This window comes from Phascolarctos cinereus, unplaced genomic scaffold, assembly GCF_003287225.1.
Source record: "Phascolarctos cinereus isolate Bilbo 61053 unplaced genomic scaffold, phaCin_HiC Scaffold_5;HRSCAF=322, whole genome shotgun sequence".
Lineage (NCBI taxonomy): Eukaryota > Metazoa > Chordata > Mammalia > Diprotodontia > Phascolarctidae > Phascolarctos > Phascolarctos cinereus.
Window position 1 is genome coordinate 378,751,989 of NW_027555958.1, and position 17,902 is coordinate 378,769,890.

The 17,902-nt window shown below is 46.1% G+C and overlaps 1 protein-coding gene across 2 annotated transcripts in view; it reads right to left on the reverse strand.

Annotated features, from left to right (window-relative positions):
• Positions 1–578: 578 nt before the first annotated feature.
• SOX13 (SRY-box transcription factor 13) overlaps positions 579–17,902 on the reverse strand; it is a 79,004-nt gene continuing 61,680 nt past the window's right edge. Inside the window, exons 6-14 of one of the 2 annotated variants that reach the window (XM_021003127.2) lie at positions 14,245–14,313; positions 13,045–13,156; positions 9,254–9,339; positions 8,527–8,689; positions 7,810–7,919; positions 7,252–7,348; positions 6,394–6,537; positions 5,197–5,413; positions 579–3,003 (exon numbers count right to left, since the gene is read on the reverse strand). In XM_021003127.2, the coding sequence (XP_020858786.1) occupies positions 2,727–3,003; positions 5,197–5,413; positions 6,394–6,537; positions 7,252–7,348; positions 7,810–7,919; positions 8,527–8,689; positions 9,254–9,339; positions 13,045–13,156; positions 14,245–14,313 (1,275 nt within the window). In that variant the 3' untranslated portion in view covers positions 579–2,726. Of the gene's footprint in view, positions 3,004–5,196; positions 5,414–6,393; positions 6,538–7,251; positions 7,349–7,809; positions 7,920–8,526; positions 8,690–9,253; positions 9,340–13,044; positions 13,160–14,244; positions 14,314–17,902 lie in introns of both variants that reach the window. The other variant, XM_021003126.2, reaches the window with a different exon arrangement.

Consider the following 17,902-nt stretch of genomic DNA (forward strand, 5'->3'; position numbering starts at 1 on the left):
CCCTCCCACCCTGCTTTGTCATTTTAACTGCAAGATTCCCACTCCTGTCCAATGACCATTAACTCTCCCATGACTCAGTAAGCATAAACTCTCAGGTCTATATCAGAACATAAAAATGTTACGAGCAAGGAGACTCTTTAGAACTCATAGGATCATCAACTTCAGGCTTGAGAAGGATTTTATAAATAGGTGCTTGAATCTAAACTGTTCATTTTACAGATTAGGAAACTGAGACCCAGATAAGCAACTTGATCAAGGTCACAAAGCTAGTGCTTAGGAGTAACAAGGCAGGGAATAGAACCCAAGTGTCCTGAATTTCAGCTCTTTCTATATACAATTTGCTCCTGATCTAGGAGTCCTCTGGAGTGAACTCTGGTGGTAGTAGTGGTTTGGGAGGGGAATATTTGCCTTTTCTTTATAGGAACTGGTTTTGTTATGCTAATACTCTGAAGGCTCTTTTCTTGGGTCACTACTAATCTTAAAGTTCTGGTTAACTGTCACCAGGTCACCCATGGTGCCTGTGTTTGGTTTCCCCAAGGATGACCCTCATTTTTCCCATTCCATCTCTGTGCCAGGGCAAGGATCCAAAATGTTCTCTCTTTATTGTGCCAACCGGAAAAAAAAATCCCAGATTGTAAACAGGTCAGGAGAAATATACAGGTTAAGTTGCTCATCATCTTATTAACAAAATAAAGCCCTATCTATGTTTACAGTTGTAAAAAAAGGAATAACCCTGGAGAGACATGGGGACTTAGGAAAGGGGCTGAGGTGGGGAACGGGGGTGGATGGGACAAAGGGTAGGCTTGGTTTCCACATCTGTCCCAGCTGGATTAAGTCCCCTCCTCCTGACCCCAGAGCTCTCTCCCTGCCCCCCTCAGTGTTTTTCTCCAATGGGATGTGACTTTCTTGGGGGTGGAAATAAATAAATAAAATGAGAGACTGATCATGGGCAAAGTCAAGGCCCCTAGCCAAGGGGTGGGGTCAATGGCAAGGGGGTGGAGGTTGAGTGTGGAGAAAGGAATAGGGAAGGACAGTAGCCAAGGGAAAGAAGGGGAGGGAAAGGGCAACTGAGGCTCCTCACCCCCCCCCCGCAAATAAACAAAGTGACTCACACACATACATACCCTTCCCTTCCAGGGCCAGCAAGGCCAGCCAGTGCTGGAAGTAGCCTCGGCCACCTTAGGCAATCTTTGATGCCCATCATTCCAACCTTGTCCAAACTGACCTTGTCTATCAGGCAGGGCCAAGACTAGATGACTCAGGTAGTCAGTCTCTCCTAGCACCTGCCTTTCTGGCCTCAGCCGCTTTCCCCAGATCCCAGCTTCCAGGGCACTGGAGAAGGTCCCATTTCCCTTCCCCCCACTCCCCTCTGCTGGGAACCAGGGCCTAAGTTGGGCAGCCTAGGGCTAGGGGGCTGGGTAGCCCCTTGGAGAGAGGCTGAGTTCTCATGCGTCTCAGAGCTAAAAATGGCTCCGTGGGAATTGACTGGCAGTCAGTGAACAGGAGAGGGAAGAGGTCAGGGTGGCTGACAGCTCCAGACACTGAGACCCAAAGACACACTGAGATGGCCAGACACAGAGGGTGGCTCCAGAAGGGTCGGGGCATCCTGCCAGGGAGGAGCAAATCGATAGGGAAACAGATACCCAGGACAGAGAGACAGAAACACACAAAAAGAAGGAGAACCTGAGACCCACAGAGAGCTACAGAAAGGCAAAGAGTCTAATGAGGCTCACTGACAGAGAGATCCAGAGTCAGAAAAGTAGGAGAGGCGCAGAAAGAAGCCTCCCCTCAGGAATCCTGAGACGCAGGAATCCCCCAGAATGGGGACACACAAGCCACATGTGCATGTGCATGTGCACGCGCACACACACACACACACACACACACACACACGCACACCCCTACACTAACACGTCCACTCACATACACACGCAGGCTGGATACACCAAGACAATCTAGTGGGAAGGAATGAGGGTATGAAGAAGTCAAGAGGAAAGGCAGACGGAGGATGAGACACTCACACCCAGCCTGGGCTCATTCACACCAAGCACACACAGACCCTGGGAAGAGACCTACCTATGGGGGTCGGGAAAGAAAGCCCCGCAGGAAGCTGATGTAGAATGAACGAGGAGGTGTGCTACTACCCCAGACGTGGGGCGTGAATAGAGTGGAGGGTAGGGAGCAGATGGATAAAATGGACTCGCAAAATATACACCACCCTCCTGGCTGATCAAGGGAGATGAGAAAAGAGGGTATGGGGAGGGGGCTGCAGCCACCAGGACCCCAAATAGGGAGGGAGTAGAGGGTGCTAGTCATACAATAACCTCCTAGGTGTGACTGTCCGGGGACTTGTGGCATCACTTGGTTGACCATAGGAAGCTGGGCCAGACTATGAAGCTTCCCTTTTCTAGGAACTCAGGTGCCCCCCTGTTTTCCTAAAGTCCACACCAATTCCATTGGCTCTGAAGCCCCCGAGAGAGGATGCCTACTCCCAGGCCAAACATCCTGGAGTAGGATTCAACCTGATCCATTTCCCCTGCATAGATGTATGTACATATGCACAGCTGTGCCCATCTCCCGGACACACCCCCGTCAAGGTACCTACACAGTCCAAGTCTTCTGGTGGTGCCCGATAGGGTCAGGGGACAAGCCCTTGTTAGCCCCCTCCCTCCCCCTTTAAAGATATGCCTGGGGGAAGCAAGAGGGCATGAGCCCCTGAGCCCAGCTCAGTCTGTAAGCACCACCAGCTCTCCATCACTCTTCTCCTCAACTTCGGAATCTTCTTCCTCACTGTACCGGAACATCTCCCCATCGGCTACAGAGTGCCCGTCTTCAGCTCCCTCGCTCTCCTCCTTAAGGCTTCGGGTATTGACAATGATAGGCATGCTGGGGTCCAGGCTCCGGGGCACGTAGTGCTCCAGAAGGGGCTGTGCCAGTGGCATTCCAGGTGCCCTGGGGTACAGGACATCTGGGGAGCTCATCTGCATCTGATTGCCTGGTGGGCTGGGGAGCAGGAGGAAAAATGGGGGTATTAGTATTGCTCCCCCAAGCTGCACAGATACACCCTGATCTCTCTACTCCCAATCCCAGTCCCAATCCTACAGTCTCTCCCAGATCCTATTGAGTGGGGAGAACCAAAAACATTGGAAAGATTATACCTCCAATTCCACGACACTCACTAAGGTGGGGAAATGGGATGGAGGACAAGGGCATAGACATGAATGTGCATGATGTCACTTCTCCCTCCTTCCCCACTCCCAACTACACACACACTCCACAGGACTAGAAATCTAGCTCTGAAAGGGCCCTTAGAGGTCACCTAACCCAATCCCTTTGGTTTCAATGAGGAAACTGAGTTCTAGGAAGTTAAGTCACTTGCCCAGTCATACAGATAGTAAAGCATTAAAGGCAGGATTGAAGTCACCTCCTCTTGACTTCAAAAGCACTGTTCTTTCTACCATGGATTCCTATATAAGACTCAAGATTTCTAAGCTCACTACTGCCTGATCTTTTGATTAGCTGAACCTAAGAGCAGTCATATATGAACAGGGAAAGGAGGGCTGGCTACGTAGCTACTCACGTGCTTACTTCTAGGCAGTCATATGGGTCTAGCTCACTTTCACATCATACTTATGTTCTCCAAGAGTTGTGTGTGAATCTATTTGAGTAGTCATATCATATTTTAGATGTGCCAAAGCATTTCTACTTAAAGGAACCATAGTGAGAAATCCTTTGTAAAAGGAAGACTCTATAAGGACCACCATCACCCCAAAGTCATATTATTAGGCTAATTAATACGTTTGCATTTGATTCTGCTCCAGAGGATGTGGCCATGCATGGCTAATCCCTGTGTGTCTGCCACATGCCTGTACGATAACATACAGTCAGATGGAAAGACAAATGACACAATCAGGTTATAGTTACCTATGTACTGTCATCCATACTCACAGTGACAAATGTACAGTCACAGATGAGCAGGGGTCTGCTGGAGCCAGTTCTAACCAGCCCTTAGCTCTTGAGAGCTGATGGTTAAATTTTCAGCGTATTTACACTTCAGAAATCAGCAAATTCTGCAAAAAATTTTTTTAAGGCAATTGGAGTTAAGTGACTTGCCCAGGGTCACGCAGCTAGTAAGTGTCAAGTGTTTGGTCTGAGGCTAGATTTGAACTCAGGTCCTTCTCTTCTGACTTCAGGGCCGGTGCTCTATCCACTGTGCCACCTAGTTTGATTTATTGTTTTGTTGATTGAATATACTTGGAAATAATGGAGAAAATATTAATGTGGATTAATTTTTAAAATGTGTCATGCATATTTTGGGGGGTGCAGGGTAGGGAGAGAGAGCCAGTTGTTAAAACTTTTACCAGCACATGTCAGACATAGTCATACATAGCATGACATGGTAGAAAGGAACCTTGAAGGTCACCTACTTCAATCCTTTCATTTTACTTTCTTTTTTTGTAAATAGTATTTTATTTTTTTTATTCTGTAAAGATAGTTTTCAACATTCATTTTTATAAGATTTTGAGTTCCAAATTTTTCTCCCTCCCTCCTTCCCTTCCCCCCTCCCTAAGACAGCAAGCAATATATGATATAGGTTATACATGTGCAATCATGGAAACATATTTCCACATTAGTCATGTTGTGAAAGAAGAAACAAAACAAAAAGGAAAAGCCACAAAAAAAAGGGAAAATAATATGCTTCGATCTGCATTCAGACTCCACAGCTTTTTCTCTAGATGTGGATACCATTTTCCATCATGAGTCTTTGGGAATTGTCTTGGATCATCGTATGCTGAGAAGAGCTACATTGATCATATCAACCCCTTCATTTTATAAATGAGGAAACTGAAACCTAGTTTTTCCTGGCTCTAGAGTAAGAGGACCTGGATTCAAATCCTCCTTCTTCAATTTATAACCCATGTGATCCTGGGCAAATTACTTCCTCTTTCTGGGCCTCAGTTTACCCAAGTGCAAAACTAGGGGAGTGAACTAGGTAATTCTGAAGGTTTCTTTTAGCTAGCTAGGACCTTGGTGACTCTTTTAGCTTGAAATCTGTGGGCCGACTCCCCAGTCACCCCGCCCCATTTACACCTGCTCAGACACGGTAGAGCGGACAATCCCATTCCCCTCTTTCCTGGATCACCCAGTGGGCCAGAGAGGGGAAGGAATCAAGGGGCAGAGATGCGGGAGGCTCACGGGATAACGTAATTCTGCCTCGCGTCCTGGCGTCGGTTCCTCATCAGAGCCTTGTACTCTCCCACCCGTAATCGCTTGCCCTCCACGATGCACGTGCGCTTGGGCCGAGGCTTATATTTATAGTCAGGATACTTCTCCAGGTGCTGACGGCTCAGCCGTGCCTGTTCCTCATAGTACGGCTGCTTTTCCTGGTTTGTCATGGACTTCCAGCGGGAACCTAGCACCCAGATCCTGGTATCAGTCCCAGCAGCCCCATCTAAGCCCAACCCTGACCCCACCCTCCTACCCCATCTCCCCACACTACAGGTGGGTAGAGTCCAGTATGGGGGCAGCTAGGTGGGGCAGTGGAGCGCGGGGCCTGGAGTCAGGAAGACTCAAGTGCCTGAGTTCAAATCCAGCCTCAGACATTTACTTGCTGTGTGACCCTGGGCAAGTCACTTAGCCCTGTTTGCCTCAGTTTCCACATCTATAAAAGAGAGAAGGAAATAGCAAACCACTCCAGTATCTTTGCCAAGAAAACTCCAAATGGGGCCATGAAGAGTCAGACATGACTGAACGACAACAGTAACAACATAGTCCAGTGATGGACTTCCACAGTCATACTGGATTCTCTATGGGCACCTGAATAGAGGCAATAAGAGGTGCCCAGCTAGAAGGGCCAGTGCCCACTCCATGACTTACAAGGCTGAAACCTCATCAGTAAGGCTTATATATGAAATGAGCACATACATATAAAGACTGGTCCAGGCAAGGGCAGGTCACATCAGCCTCGATGTACAGGACAGTGGCACTGTCTCATGGGATATTCAGGGTACCCATCCATGAATGCTATTGGTAATTAAGGTTAAGGTAGGTGACCTTATTATTTTCATTTAAAGATGAGGAAACTGAGGTTTAAGTGATTTGCCCAGGGTCTCACTGTTGAGTGAGGTCTAAGGCTGGATTTGAACACAGCACTTTCTGAGTTCAAGTCCAGTGCTTTCTATCCACTGTACCATCTACCTGCCTCATTCGGGCATCTTTCCTACACAAGTGAATATCTCATACACTCTGCCAGATCCCACCAGAGTCAACAAATCCCCTTTCAAAGTGAGACACGTCTAGGTCGTGCCCCCAAATGTGGTGCATCCAGCAAACAAACCACCTAATAGGAAGGAAGCCCATGCCCTGCACCAGGCACTCCCCAAGTCTGCTCACCGAGAATCTTGCTGATACTGGAGTTATGCATGTCAGGACAGGCCTGGAGGATCTTTCGCCGTTCATCCTTGGCCCACACCATGAAGGCATTCATGGGCCTCTTAATGTGATTGTTGTTCCGGGACTCAGGGAAGTGTCGGGAACCTAGTAGGGGGTGGGGTGGGGTAGAAACAAGAGATGCTCTACCTTTGTATGCCCAGAGATGGGGGTGGAGAGAGATGGGGGAATGGGCTGCTTGAGGAGGAAGTGGCTTCCCTGTCACTGGAGGACTTTGAGTGGAGATTGGAGGGTGACTAGTAAGGGATATTGGAGAGGGAATAGTCCCACTCAGGAAGGGCTGGTCCAACCCCTGATGTCTCTTCCAACTCCCAAAGTGCATATTTCTAAAGGGTCCCCTTGCCTCTTCTTTTAACTAAGTAATTTGGGGGAGACAGACTCCCCACCCTCATCTCCCTCACAACCAGGTCTCTGGCCATGAGTAAGATCAATAGGGACTCAAAAGTCTTGAGATTCTGGTCTTTAAGAGCCCCAACCATGGCAGTATAGGAGGAGAGGGCAAAAAGGAAGAGACAATGAATCAAAAATGGTTGGTTTGGGGAGGACATACACAACATGTTGTTAAGATCCACACACACATCAGAGACAGAGGGGAGAACACTGAGATGACAGAAAAGGAGAGAAACAAAGAAACCACCAGCAGATGGACAGAGACAACAGAAACAGCGGAGATACAGAGACGGCGCCAATCCCAGACCCACCCTCTGCTGCCTTTACATCCCAGGCATCATCTGGGGACTCCACCAGGAAATGACTGGGGATGAGAACTCCCCAATCCCCTGGTAACCTGGGGGACCATACCATCCATGTCACAGCTCAGCATGGTCTCATCTAGCTGGTGCCCACAGCTCTCCTCCAGCCGATCCTTGGCTGGGGATGACTCAAGGTTGATGAGGTCCTAGGGGTGCAGAGAAGGTACAGTGGGGGCATTGCCCGTCACTTCAGCAATCCCCCCATCACTTCCAACCCTTAAGACCCTGTCTCATTCCCTGGCAGAACCTTTACTTTTTTCTCTTGTCTTCCTCCCAGAGATAGAGACTAGACCTGTGATTTTATTGGTATAGGGAAGTCCCAGATCAGTAAACTACCTTGACCTTAGTCATCAACCTCTAAGCAAGTAATGGGCATTGAGATTACCCAAGGCAGAGAGAAGTTATATAATTTGTCAAAGGTCACCAATAAAGGTAAGAGGTGGAACTTGAACCCAGGTCTTTTGACTTTGAGGCCAGCTCTCTATACACTACATTACTTTGTTTTCCTCCTTAATTATCCTTTAATCCTCAAATCAAAATAGTCAAGTACCTGCACCCAACGGATCCCTCTGCTATTCTGTGTGCCCTGGGAGCCAGAAATCCTTACCTTCCTGTAAGAGGCATTAGGAGAGCTCTCAATGGGTCCACTGTGGCCATGCAGCAGCTGCCGGGCATCCTGGATTGCTTTGGTGATGGCATCGCCCTCACCCAGAAAGCCTTCAGTGGAGGAGAAGAGAGAAGGAGAGCAGAGCTGAGATCAGCAAACATGGAACCTTCCCTTAGAGAAGCAAGCCTCCTTCTTCAGCCTTTGCCACATTCTCCTCTCCCTAGCCTTGGAAATTCTCCCCTGCCAGGATAGAGGGACATCTGGGACTCTCCCAGCTTTGGGAAGTGGCATCCTATGGAGAGGGTGGTCTTGATGACAAAGAGACTCAGGGAATGTCAAGTCAATTTTGCAGGTAAAAATATTGAAACCCAGAAAAAATGAAATGACTTGTCCAAGGTCACACAATTATTGTCATTAATCACTAAATATTGTTAAATATCTAATAATAGGGAATGATTTATTATTATCAGATACAATAGCTACTAAGAGTGCAATAATAGCTAACCTTTATACAGTGCTTCTAAGGTTTCAAATCACTTTATACATTTTTATTACCATTTGGTGCTTATAACAGTTAGCAGAGTTCAAGCCTACTTCCTGCCAGGCCAGTGTACTTTCCCTTGTGTTATCCTACTTTCAATCCCTGGAATATGGGACAGATGAGAAAGTGGCAAGTGGGGTGAATGGAGAGGTAGGGGTGTAAGGCAGAGAGCATACCTAGGGGTAGACTGGGTGGGCTGGCCTGGAGGTCCCGGGTAGGAGCCCCATGGTTGGCTGGGAGGGGACCACAGGTGCTTATCTTCAGGTTGGGGGAGCTGGAGGTGTTGGGCAGCTCTGGACCTTTGGGCTTGGCTGTCAAGTTCAGAGGCTGTGAAGACTCCTAGGGGAAACCAAGACAGAAACAGAGAGGAAGGGGGTGAATAACCCAGAGACAGACAGAAATCTGGCTGGGGAGAGACACACTGGGATCAAAAGGACAGATTCGGCTATGTAGACAGAAAGACAGTGAGATGGGCATCGAGTAACACAGAGATAGAGATGGATAGCACATGAGTGATAACATGTATGTGCCTAAAGGTGGAGCTGTCAGAAGAGTGTAGACAGTAAGGTTAAGGGATTCAAACGTAAATAAATGACTATAGCTGACTGAATCTTCCCAATTTTGTTATTCCCCTCTCATACCACTTTGCATTGCCTCCCACACACCCACCTCCCAAAAGAGAGAGCAAGGACCCCTGGGAGCAGGAAATGAGTCAATGTCTCCATCCCTAGTTCCTTACCAGGGAGCACCAGGAAATGCCCAGGGTCCAGGCCAGCTTCCCTCTCTGGCTACTGCCATTCTATCTGGGCTCAGGAGTCAAGGAGGGTTGGGGGATGGAGTGGGCAGAGTGAATCTCTCTCCCACCCTTTCCCTTCCCCAGTCCCAGGCTGGATGTCATAGTACCTGGAGAGGGTGATGGGTAGAGACGGCCCCAGACCTCTTCACAGCAGGGGTAGGGGGGCTATGCAGCAGCTGCAGCGGGTACTCCACTGTGGAAAAGGCGGCAAGGAGAAAAGTCCTGGATGAGCATAGAACAGCAGAGACCCTGCTTGACGAGGCACATTGGCGGTCAGGACAGACGGATAGATAGCGGGTTTGAGCTCTCGTCTACAGCTTGGCTTTAGCAGCTCTTCCCCCCCAGCATCTGATAAGCCAGCTAGGTCTATCCACTAACTTTCTCAGGATTCTGATGGTGAGACACACACACCACTCCTACCTACCCACATATGAACGTACAAGTTCTGGGCAACATTCTAAACACCTAAGCCCTTCCCAAGTTTATGCATTCACCCATTCAACAAACATTTCATGAGTGTGCAAGACACTGAAGGTGATACAAAGGGAAAATGCGACATGGCCCCTGCCCTCGTAGAGCTTCTGGTCTACTTGGGGATACAAGACATGTTCCTAACCAACAGTAACACAAAGCAGCAAGTGATGAGGGCCATAAGTGGGGCGAACCAAGAGCTGCTGAACACAGAGGAATGACAGAGCCAGAAGATCACCTCTAAAGGCCCATCTCGTTCTAGATCCCACGACTCTGACTTCTGATTGGGAAGATCAGAGAAGGCTGCAAAGGTATGATCATTTGAGATGGGTCTCTAACGGTAGGAGATGGGATCAGTGGATATTTCATCCAACAAGATCAAAGAGCATGACTCTTTTAGGAAGCCTTCCTGGATTGATCCAGCTAGGTTTCACGTTTACCCAGCATCTCCCCCAGCAGCCGGACATTATATTGCTTATGCCATACTTGTTTGCCCTTGCTGATGAACCGCCATGTAAAAATATTTTTTCAGCTATTTCATGGGTGGGTGCTATATATAGGAGTACTATAATAATTGCTGGGGCTTCTACAATTCCTTTTAAACAAGTTTGCTTGTTTATTTTTTGAGGCTAGGTCTCCCTATCTTGGCCGGGCTGGAAGGAGAGCTGCCATTCACAGGCTATATCCCGCTGCTGACTGGTATAGCAGCTTTGAATTGTTCTGTCTTTTTGGACGTGCCTGGTTCGCCCTACCTTTGGTAGCATGGTAGCCCTCGTGACCCAGGGGCTCACCATATTGGTGCAGGACTTGTGAGGACCCCAGATCTGTCTCTAGCCTCACTGTAGCTCAGAACTGTTGAACTCAGTAATCCACCAGCCTGAGCCTCCTCACAATTAGGACCTACAGGAATGTGCTGCCACATCCAGCTTTTTAAAATTGGAAAAGCATTTCACACATATTATCCCGCTTGAGCCTGTGGTAGCCCTGAGAGGCAGGTACGACCATCCTATTTTACAAATGAGGAAACTGAGTCTCAGCGAGCAAAAGTAACCTGCTCTTGGTCATACAGGTAGTGTCAGAGGCAGGATTTGAACCCACACTCCTGACCCCCCACATCTAGCCCTCTACTTCACTTTACAGCCTCCAGCCTATAATCTTCTAAATCACAGTGTAATAATAATAGCTAACATTTATATAGCTCCTACTATGTGCTGGGCACTATGCAATTATTATCTCATTTCATCCTCACAAAAACCCTCAAAGGTAGGTGCTATTATTATCCCCATTTTACAAATCAGGAAACTGAGGCAACTAGCATTTAAGTGACTTGCCCAGGGGCATACAGCTGGAGAGTATCTGAGGATGGTTTAAACTCAATCTTCCCGACTCTAGGCTCAGTGCTCTGTCCACTGCGATACTCATTAAAGGTAGTAAACAAGGGCTGGACCTAATAATTCCATTGCTGGGAATATATCCTAAGAGTGTACCCCAAAGTCAAAGGCAACCAAAAAGAGCTATCTGTACAAATATTTTTATAACAGCAATATATATAATTGCACAAAATCAAAAACCATGACCGAGCTCTAGAAGCAACCCAAATGTCCAACAATAGGGCATCGTTTAAAGAAACTGTGGTACATTACTGTAACAGAATAATACAACTAAAGCCGACAAGTATGAAGAATACCAAAAAAATCTATAAAACCTGTATGAATAATGCAAAGTGAAAAGAGCAGGTAGCGGTGTACACTAATTACCTGCCACAGGAGGACAAGCAAATGAGAATGAGTAGACAAAGAATCCTCATGTTAAGAGTGAGGGGAGGCAAACAGCTCGCAATAGTTCATATTGAGACTAATTCATTTCAATGTAAATAGTTGCTGCTGCTAAGCAAGTTTGATCGGTTGCATTTCAATGTCAAGATTATAAGAAAAGTTTTCTTTAAAAAAAAAAAAAGCAGAGCCTATCATTCTCTGTATCTCACTCCAGAGTGCTAAGTATGGAACTGGGCAAACACTAGCTTTCAATTAGTGTCACTGATCAGCTGACCCACACTCAAGCCCGAAAAGAAATTAGGCAACAGGCCAAGGGGAATTCGAATCAACTCCCCCTCTACCCAGCAGCTGGGTCTGCTCTTTCTGGTCTGCCTTTCCCTTTCTTCCTTTATCCTCACAAGCTAGCATTCTAATGGGGCTGTACATATATGGGTAGACTAGTAGGTGGGATAGGGGTGAAGGCAGAGTTGGGGAACTGAAGTTACGTATTACTACTTTTGAGTTCTTAACCTACAAGGAGACAATTGTGGGGATTGGTATGGCTAGTGTAGCAGCTAAAAATGAGAAAGAAGGGGGAAATGATGTGCTCGGAGATTTTGGAGAGAGAAGTTCAGTCTCTTTTTCAGTCATGGCCAACTCTTCATGACTTCATTTGGGGTTTTCTTGGCAAGGATATTGGAATGGTTTGCCATTTCCTTCTCCCTGAGGTAGACAGAGTTAAGTGACTTGCCCAGGGTCACACAGCTAGGAAGTGTCTGAGGACAGATTTGAACTCAAGATGACTCCAGGCCTGGCACTCTATCCACTGCACCACCTAGCGGTCCAGAAACAGAAGTTCAGATTGGCCTTAATGGCCCCAGAAGACAGGGGGAAAAACAACTCCTTACATTTGTGAAGTAATTGATGGCAATAGACCATAAGTCTATTTAGAGATAGAAGGGACCCCATCCAGTCCAACATCATCTCATGTTACTGATGAAGCTTAGGTCTGGGGGGAATTAAGTCATTTGCCCATGGTCATACAGGTAAGTGTCAGAGGTGGAATTTGAACCCAGGTCCTCTTGCTTCAGAGCTGACCTTCTTTCCACCATATCATGCGGTTTCTTATCAAACCCTTTCCTATATATTTTCTGCAGCATTTTTGGAAAGGGCACTAGAGTCAGAGGAGATTCTAATTCCAGGTCTTCTACTCATCAGCTACATGCCTTGAGCAAGTCAATTCTTGTCTGAGTCTCTGTTTACTCATCTATGAAATGGGGATAATATCTGCTCTGATTAAACTGAAATCATGAAGATATTAATGTAGAGTGTTAATTCCTTCAGAACAGTGATTAAATTGAACTATTCCCTAGCCCAGCACCTTGCACATAGTAGGTGTTCAGTAACATTTGTTGGATGAATGAATGACCTCATTGGGTTCTCTCCACTCTCACTGTAAAGTATATAGGGAAATATATATCCTGACTATTAGACAGACAAGGAAACTGAGACCCCAGGAGACTAAGGAATGTAGTATTGCGTAAGTCAATGGTTGCACCAGGAATGAGACCAACGTCTCCAGATTTCCAGCGCTGCCTCCAGAGATCCCTTCCTTTTCAGAACCAACTATGATTCTGAGACTCCCTGCCTTCCCAATAGAATCCCCCACTTACCTGGTTTACAAGGGATGGGCTGAATAGGCAGTGCCAGCTGGGAGTCAGCAGTAACAGGCATGGGCTGGTGGCTGGGAGGGAACGCAGGGATCATGACATAAGGCATGTTGACCTGCTGAAGGGAGAGAGACCCCCCGTATGAGCTCCCCAGATGTGGCAACTCCAGGCCACACAGAGGAAGCATCTGAACCTATGGATGGAGGGCAAAGTGTTCAATGCTTTTACTTCTAGCCAGTGAGGGGGACACCTGCATTTTTTCTTGCTTTCTCCATGTCTAGAGTTCTATGAATGCCCAATTCCTATTATGGAAATCAAACTATAGATTATATATTTAGAGCTAGGAGGGAGCTTAGAGATCCTCTACTCCATCCGTTCATTTTACAGGTGAGGAAACTGAGGCTTAGAGGGGTGAAATAACTTGACAGAAGTAGGATTTGAACCAAGAAACTCTTGACTCTAAATCCATGCTTTTTTCCGCTGTACCATGCCTTAGGAAGTATTTACCCCAAGCCTCTCCCCAGGGAAGGAGAAAGAAAAAGAAAGTGAGGGAAGCTGAAGAAATGGAGAATATTAGAGCTAGAAGGGACTTTAGAAATCACCTAATCCAATCACCTTATCTCACAGATGAGGAAATGGAGTCCCAAAGGTTAGGTGATTTGCACAAGGTTCCATGGCTACTGTAGAGCAGAATCAGGATTCTGGCCCAAGGTTGGTTGGTTGGTTTAGGACAAACCTGATCTTTCCATTATACTATGTGGGGACACTAGGGACCCTAATTATTGTCCTGACTGTGGACGTCCCCAGCTTCACGTACTTCAACATGCCCGTTCCAGCACCACTCCCCCAAGAAGCTCCCTTTCCACCTGCAGTGATGAACTGAGTATGGAGCAGGGAGATGGCTAGCAGAACATCTTGTTGTGGAAGAGTCTCGGAAGACAGTTAATTCAGAGGATCATAGCTTTAGAGCTGGAAGGGACCTTAAAGACCATGGAAATCCAACTCCTTAATTTTCCAGGTGAGGAAGCCAAGGGCTGGCAAGGCTGTGCCTTGTTCATGATCACCCTGCTAGTGTCAAAGGCAGAATCTGAACCTTGGTCTTTCTGACTCTCTCCATGACACCATGCCACTAAGCCTCCCTTCCCTCCTACCCCTCCCACCCCTCCTCTCCCAGTGCTCCCACAACCCTGCCTCTCTCTTTACCTGGATCTGCTGCTGGAGGAGGTTGATCTTATGCTGCTGCTGAATGAGCTGCTGCTGCTGCTTTGCTATCTGGTTACAAGAAGGGGTGGGGAGGACAGAACAGGGCCATGCCTGATTAATCCTTGCGTGCCCATGACCTTTGTCTAAGTGGAATGTCCTAACCCTACAGAATGGCCCCTCTGTAACTTGGCCCTGTTTGTGCCTGCAGCAAACCACAGAACCTCCAAGGAAACCTAGTCCCAGGTAGAGTGTGTAAAGTCAAGGGGAGGAAAATACAGGCAGTCATTCAAGTTTCAAAATCTACTTACTCTCTTCTTGAATGGATAGAATTCACTCGAAAAATGAAAAAGGAGAGGCATGGGAGTTAAGTGGTCACAAAATCTCACCTATTCTTACCAACACCTGAACAAAAAACAATTAAGCAATACATTAGACAATGGGTTTCTTGAAGACCTCCAGGGAGGAGGAACTCAGTACCTTCCCAGGAAGCCCATTCCAATTTTAGAGAGCCTTTTTTTTTTTTAAAGGCAATCAGGGTTAAGTGACTTGCCCAGGGTTACACAACTAGTAAGTGTCTGAGGTCAGATTTGAACTCAGGTCTTCCTGATTCCAGGGCCAGTGCTCTATCCACTGTGCCATCTAGATGCCCTGAGAGCTCTTAATTGTTAGGAAGATTTTTTTTCTTATATCAAGCCTAAATCTTTTTTTTAAATAGTATTTTCCCCCCAATTACATGTCAAGACAATTTTTAGCATTCATTTTTACAAGATTTTGAGTTCCAAACTTTTCTCCTTCCCTCCCCTCCCCTCTTCCAAAAATGGTAGGCAATTTGATGTAGGTTGTAACATGTGCTATCATGTAAAACATATTTCCATATTAGTCCTAGTTGTGAAAGAAGAAACAGATCAAAAAGAAAAAAAACAAAAAAGAATAAGTGAAAAAATATGCTTCAATCTGCATTCAGAATCTATCAGTTCTTTCTCTGGATGGGGATTACATTTTTCTTTGGGAGTCCTTTGTACCACTGTGTTGCAAAGAAGAGCAGAATCATTCGTAGTTGCTCATCACACAATGTTGCTAATACTGTGTACAATGTTTTCCTAGTTCTGCTCATTTCACTTTGCATCAGTTCATACAGGTCTTTCCAGGTTTTTCTGAAATCTGCCATTACAGATATATCCATTACATTCATACACCATAGCTTATTTAGCACTTTCCCAGTGAATGGGCATCCCCTCAGTTTCCAATATTTTGCCACAGCGAAAAGGGCTGCTATAAATATTTTTACACAGGTAGGTCCTTTTCCCTTTCTTTTATCTCTTTGGGATAGAGCTAAATCTTTTTTTGCAACTCCCTTTCATCATCCCTAATTCTGTCCTCTGGGGCCAAGCAGAATAAGTCTGTTCTACATGGCAGCCCTTCAGATACTTGAAGGCGACTATCATAGCCCAAACACCTTCCAGTAATCTCTTCTCAAGGGTAAATTAACACCTCTGATTCCCTTAACCGAATCTCCTAGAACGATGATTTCTAGTCCCTTGACCGACTTGATTGGTTTACTTTGGACAATTTTAAGTTTATCAACGTCCAGCCTAAAATATGGCAGCAAAAACTGAACACAATACTTCAGAGCAGAATACAGTGGGGCTAGTAATGCCCTAGTTCTGGACACAACCCCTCTCTTAAGGCTGCCTAAGACTGCATTAGCTTTCTTTGGCTGCCACTTGACTCAGCTGACTCATGTTAAGGCCATCCTTCACCAACTTCCCATCCCCACCCCCACCTAGCCATATCTTCCCCATCTTGTACTTGTGAAGTTAATTTTTTTAACCCAATTAAATGTCACCTTATTAGATTCATCCCAATATTCTAGCCTGTCCAATCTTTTTGTGTCCTGACTTGATAATCTAGTGTGCTAGCTAGCCTTCTCAGCAATATATCACCTCCAAATTAGATATGTGTGCCATCTATGTGCCATCTATGCTTTATCCAAAGCATTGATGAAAATGTTAAACAGCACAGGGCCAAACAGAGGCTCCTGAAGTCTTCCACTGGCAGCCTCATGCCAAGGTGATACCAAACCATTAAAGGCTACTCTTTTTGGTTCTACCATTCAACCAGTTCTGAATCTAACTGTCCTATCAGCCAAACCATATCTTGCCATATTTTCCACAAGAAAAGCATGAGAGACTTTGTCAAATACTTTTAAAAAATCTAGGTAAGGAATCAAGAGCAGCAAAAAGAGCAATGTGAGTTTCCCTCAATTCAAATTCCTTCAAACAGATCTAGAAAACAAACCAGATTGAGCTCTGAGGAGAAAATACAAGAAAAAGTCACAGTGAACTATTTTTCCAGCCCCAATCAGCATAGGGAGATAGAGAGAGAGGTCTGTGGATAAGGGGAACAGAATCTGGCAAAAGTCTATACCGCCTATAGAGGAGTCCAGTGCCCAAGAAGTTGCAAACCAGAGCAAGAGGAGGTACCACACTCATACTGGGATGGAATTCATGCAGAGTATGGGAAAAGGTGCTAAGTAGTTCTGGGTCACAGATCCAGGGCAAACCAATTTGGGGACTTGCAGGGCACACCAAGGAGGCGACTTGCCACCAAAGGTGACTTTATAGGGTAAAGAGATTTTCCTGGGACCACTTGCAGACCCTAGGCAGTGCAGCAAGAGAGGAGTAAGTTCAGAAGCAAGCAACAATAATATGGCTTGGACCCCCAGGAGCAGAGCAGGGTCTCACTTCTAGTTTCTATTCCCAGTCTGAAGTCTTCAGAGGAATAATTGGGGCTGAAATCCCAAACAAATGGGAACCTATAGTTTTATTATTCTGAACCAGCAGTTTCCCAGTGGGCTGACCATAGTTAAATCTAGCAACATTCTACCACTGCTCAGACCCAAACCCAGTTCAGGAGGTAAAGCTCAGACCTGAAGGACAGCAATCAGACTTTACCCTAGATAAGACCACTTTGTAATGGCTGAAAGCTTGCAGGTCTTCAGCTTGAGATCCTGGAATAACATAATACTCAATACCCCCCAGGGAAGCAGCAACAGGACCAGCCCACACCCTTCCTCCACAACTTTGCAAAGCCAGGTCCTAATATCAAGTCTGAAATCAAGAAGTAGACTGGAAGAATGAGCAACCAAAAAAATACCACCATGAAAAGCTATTATGATGACAGGGATACTGAAGACATAAACCCTGACGAAGCGAAATGACTCCAAAACATTTACTAGCAAAGCCTCAGAGCAAAACACAGCTTGGACACAAATCCAACTAGGAAGATAGGAAGCAAGACTTTAAGATAGTTTTAAAAATGCTTTTGTCAGTGAAATAGAAGCAACAGAGGAACAAACTAGAAAGGGAATGAGAGTTATGGAAGAAACAATTAGAAAGGGAATTAACAGCTTGGCACAAGGGGTACAAAACCTTGCCTAAGCAATAAACTTCCTGAAAATTAGAATGGCCCAAATAGAACCCAAGACTCCCTGAAAGAACAAGAAATGGCAAAAGACTGAAAGAAATGGAAGAAAGTGGTAAGAAATCTCATAATAAAAACAACTGTCATAGAAAATAGATTGAGAAGGAAAAAAAATCCTTGGACTACTTGAAAACCATAAACAAAACAAAAGAGCCTAGACATATTTTGGGAAATC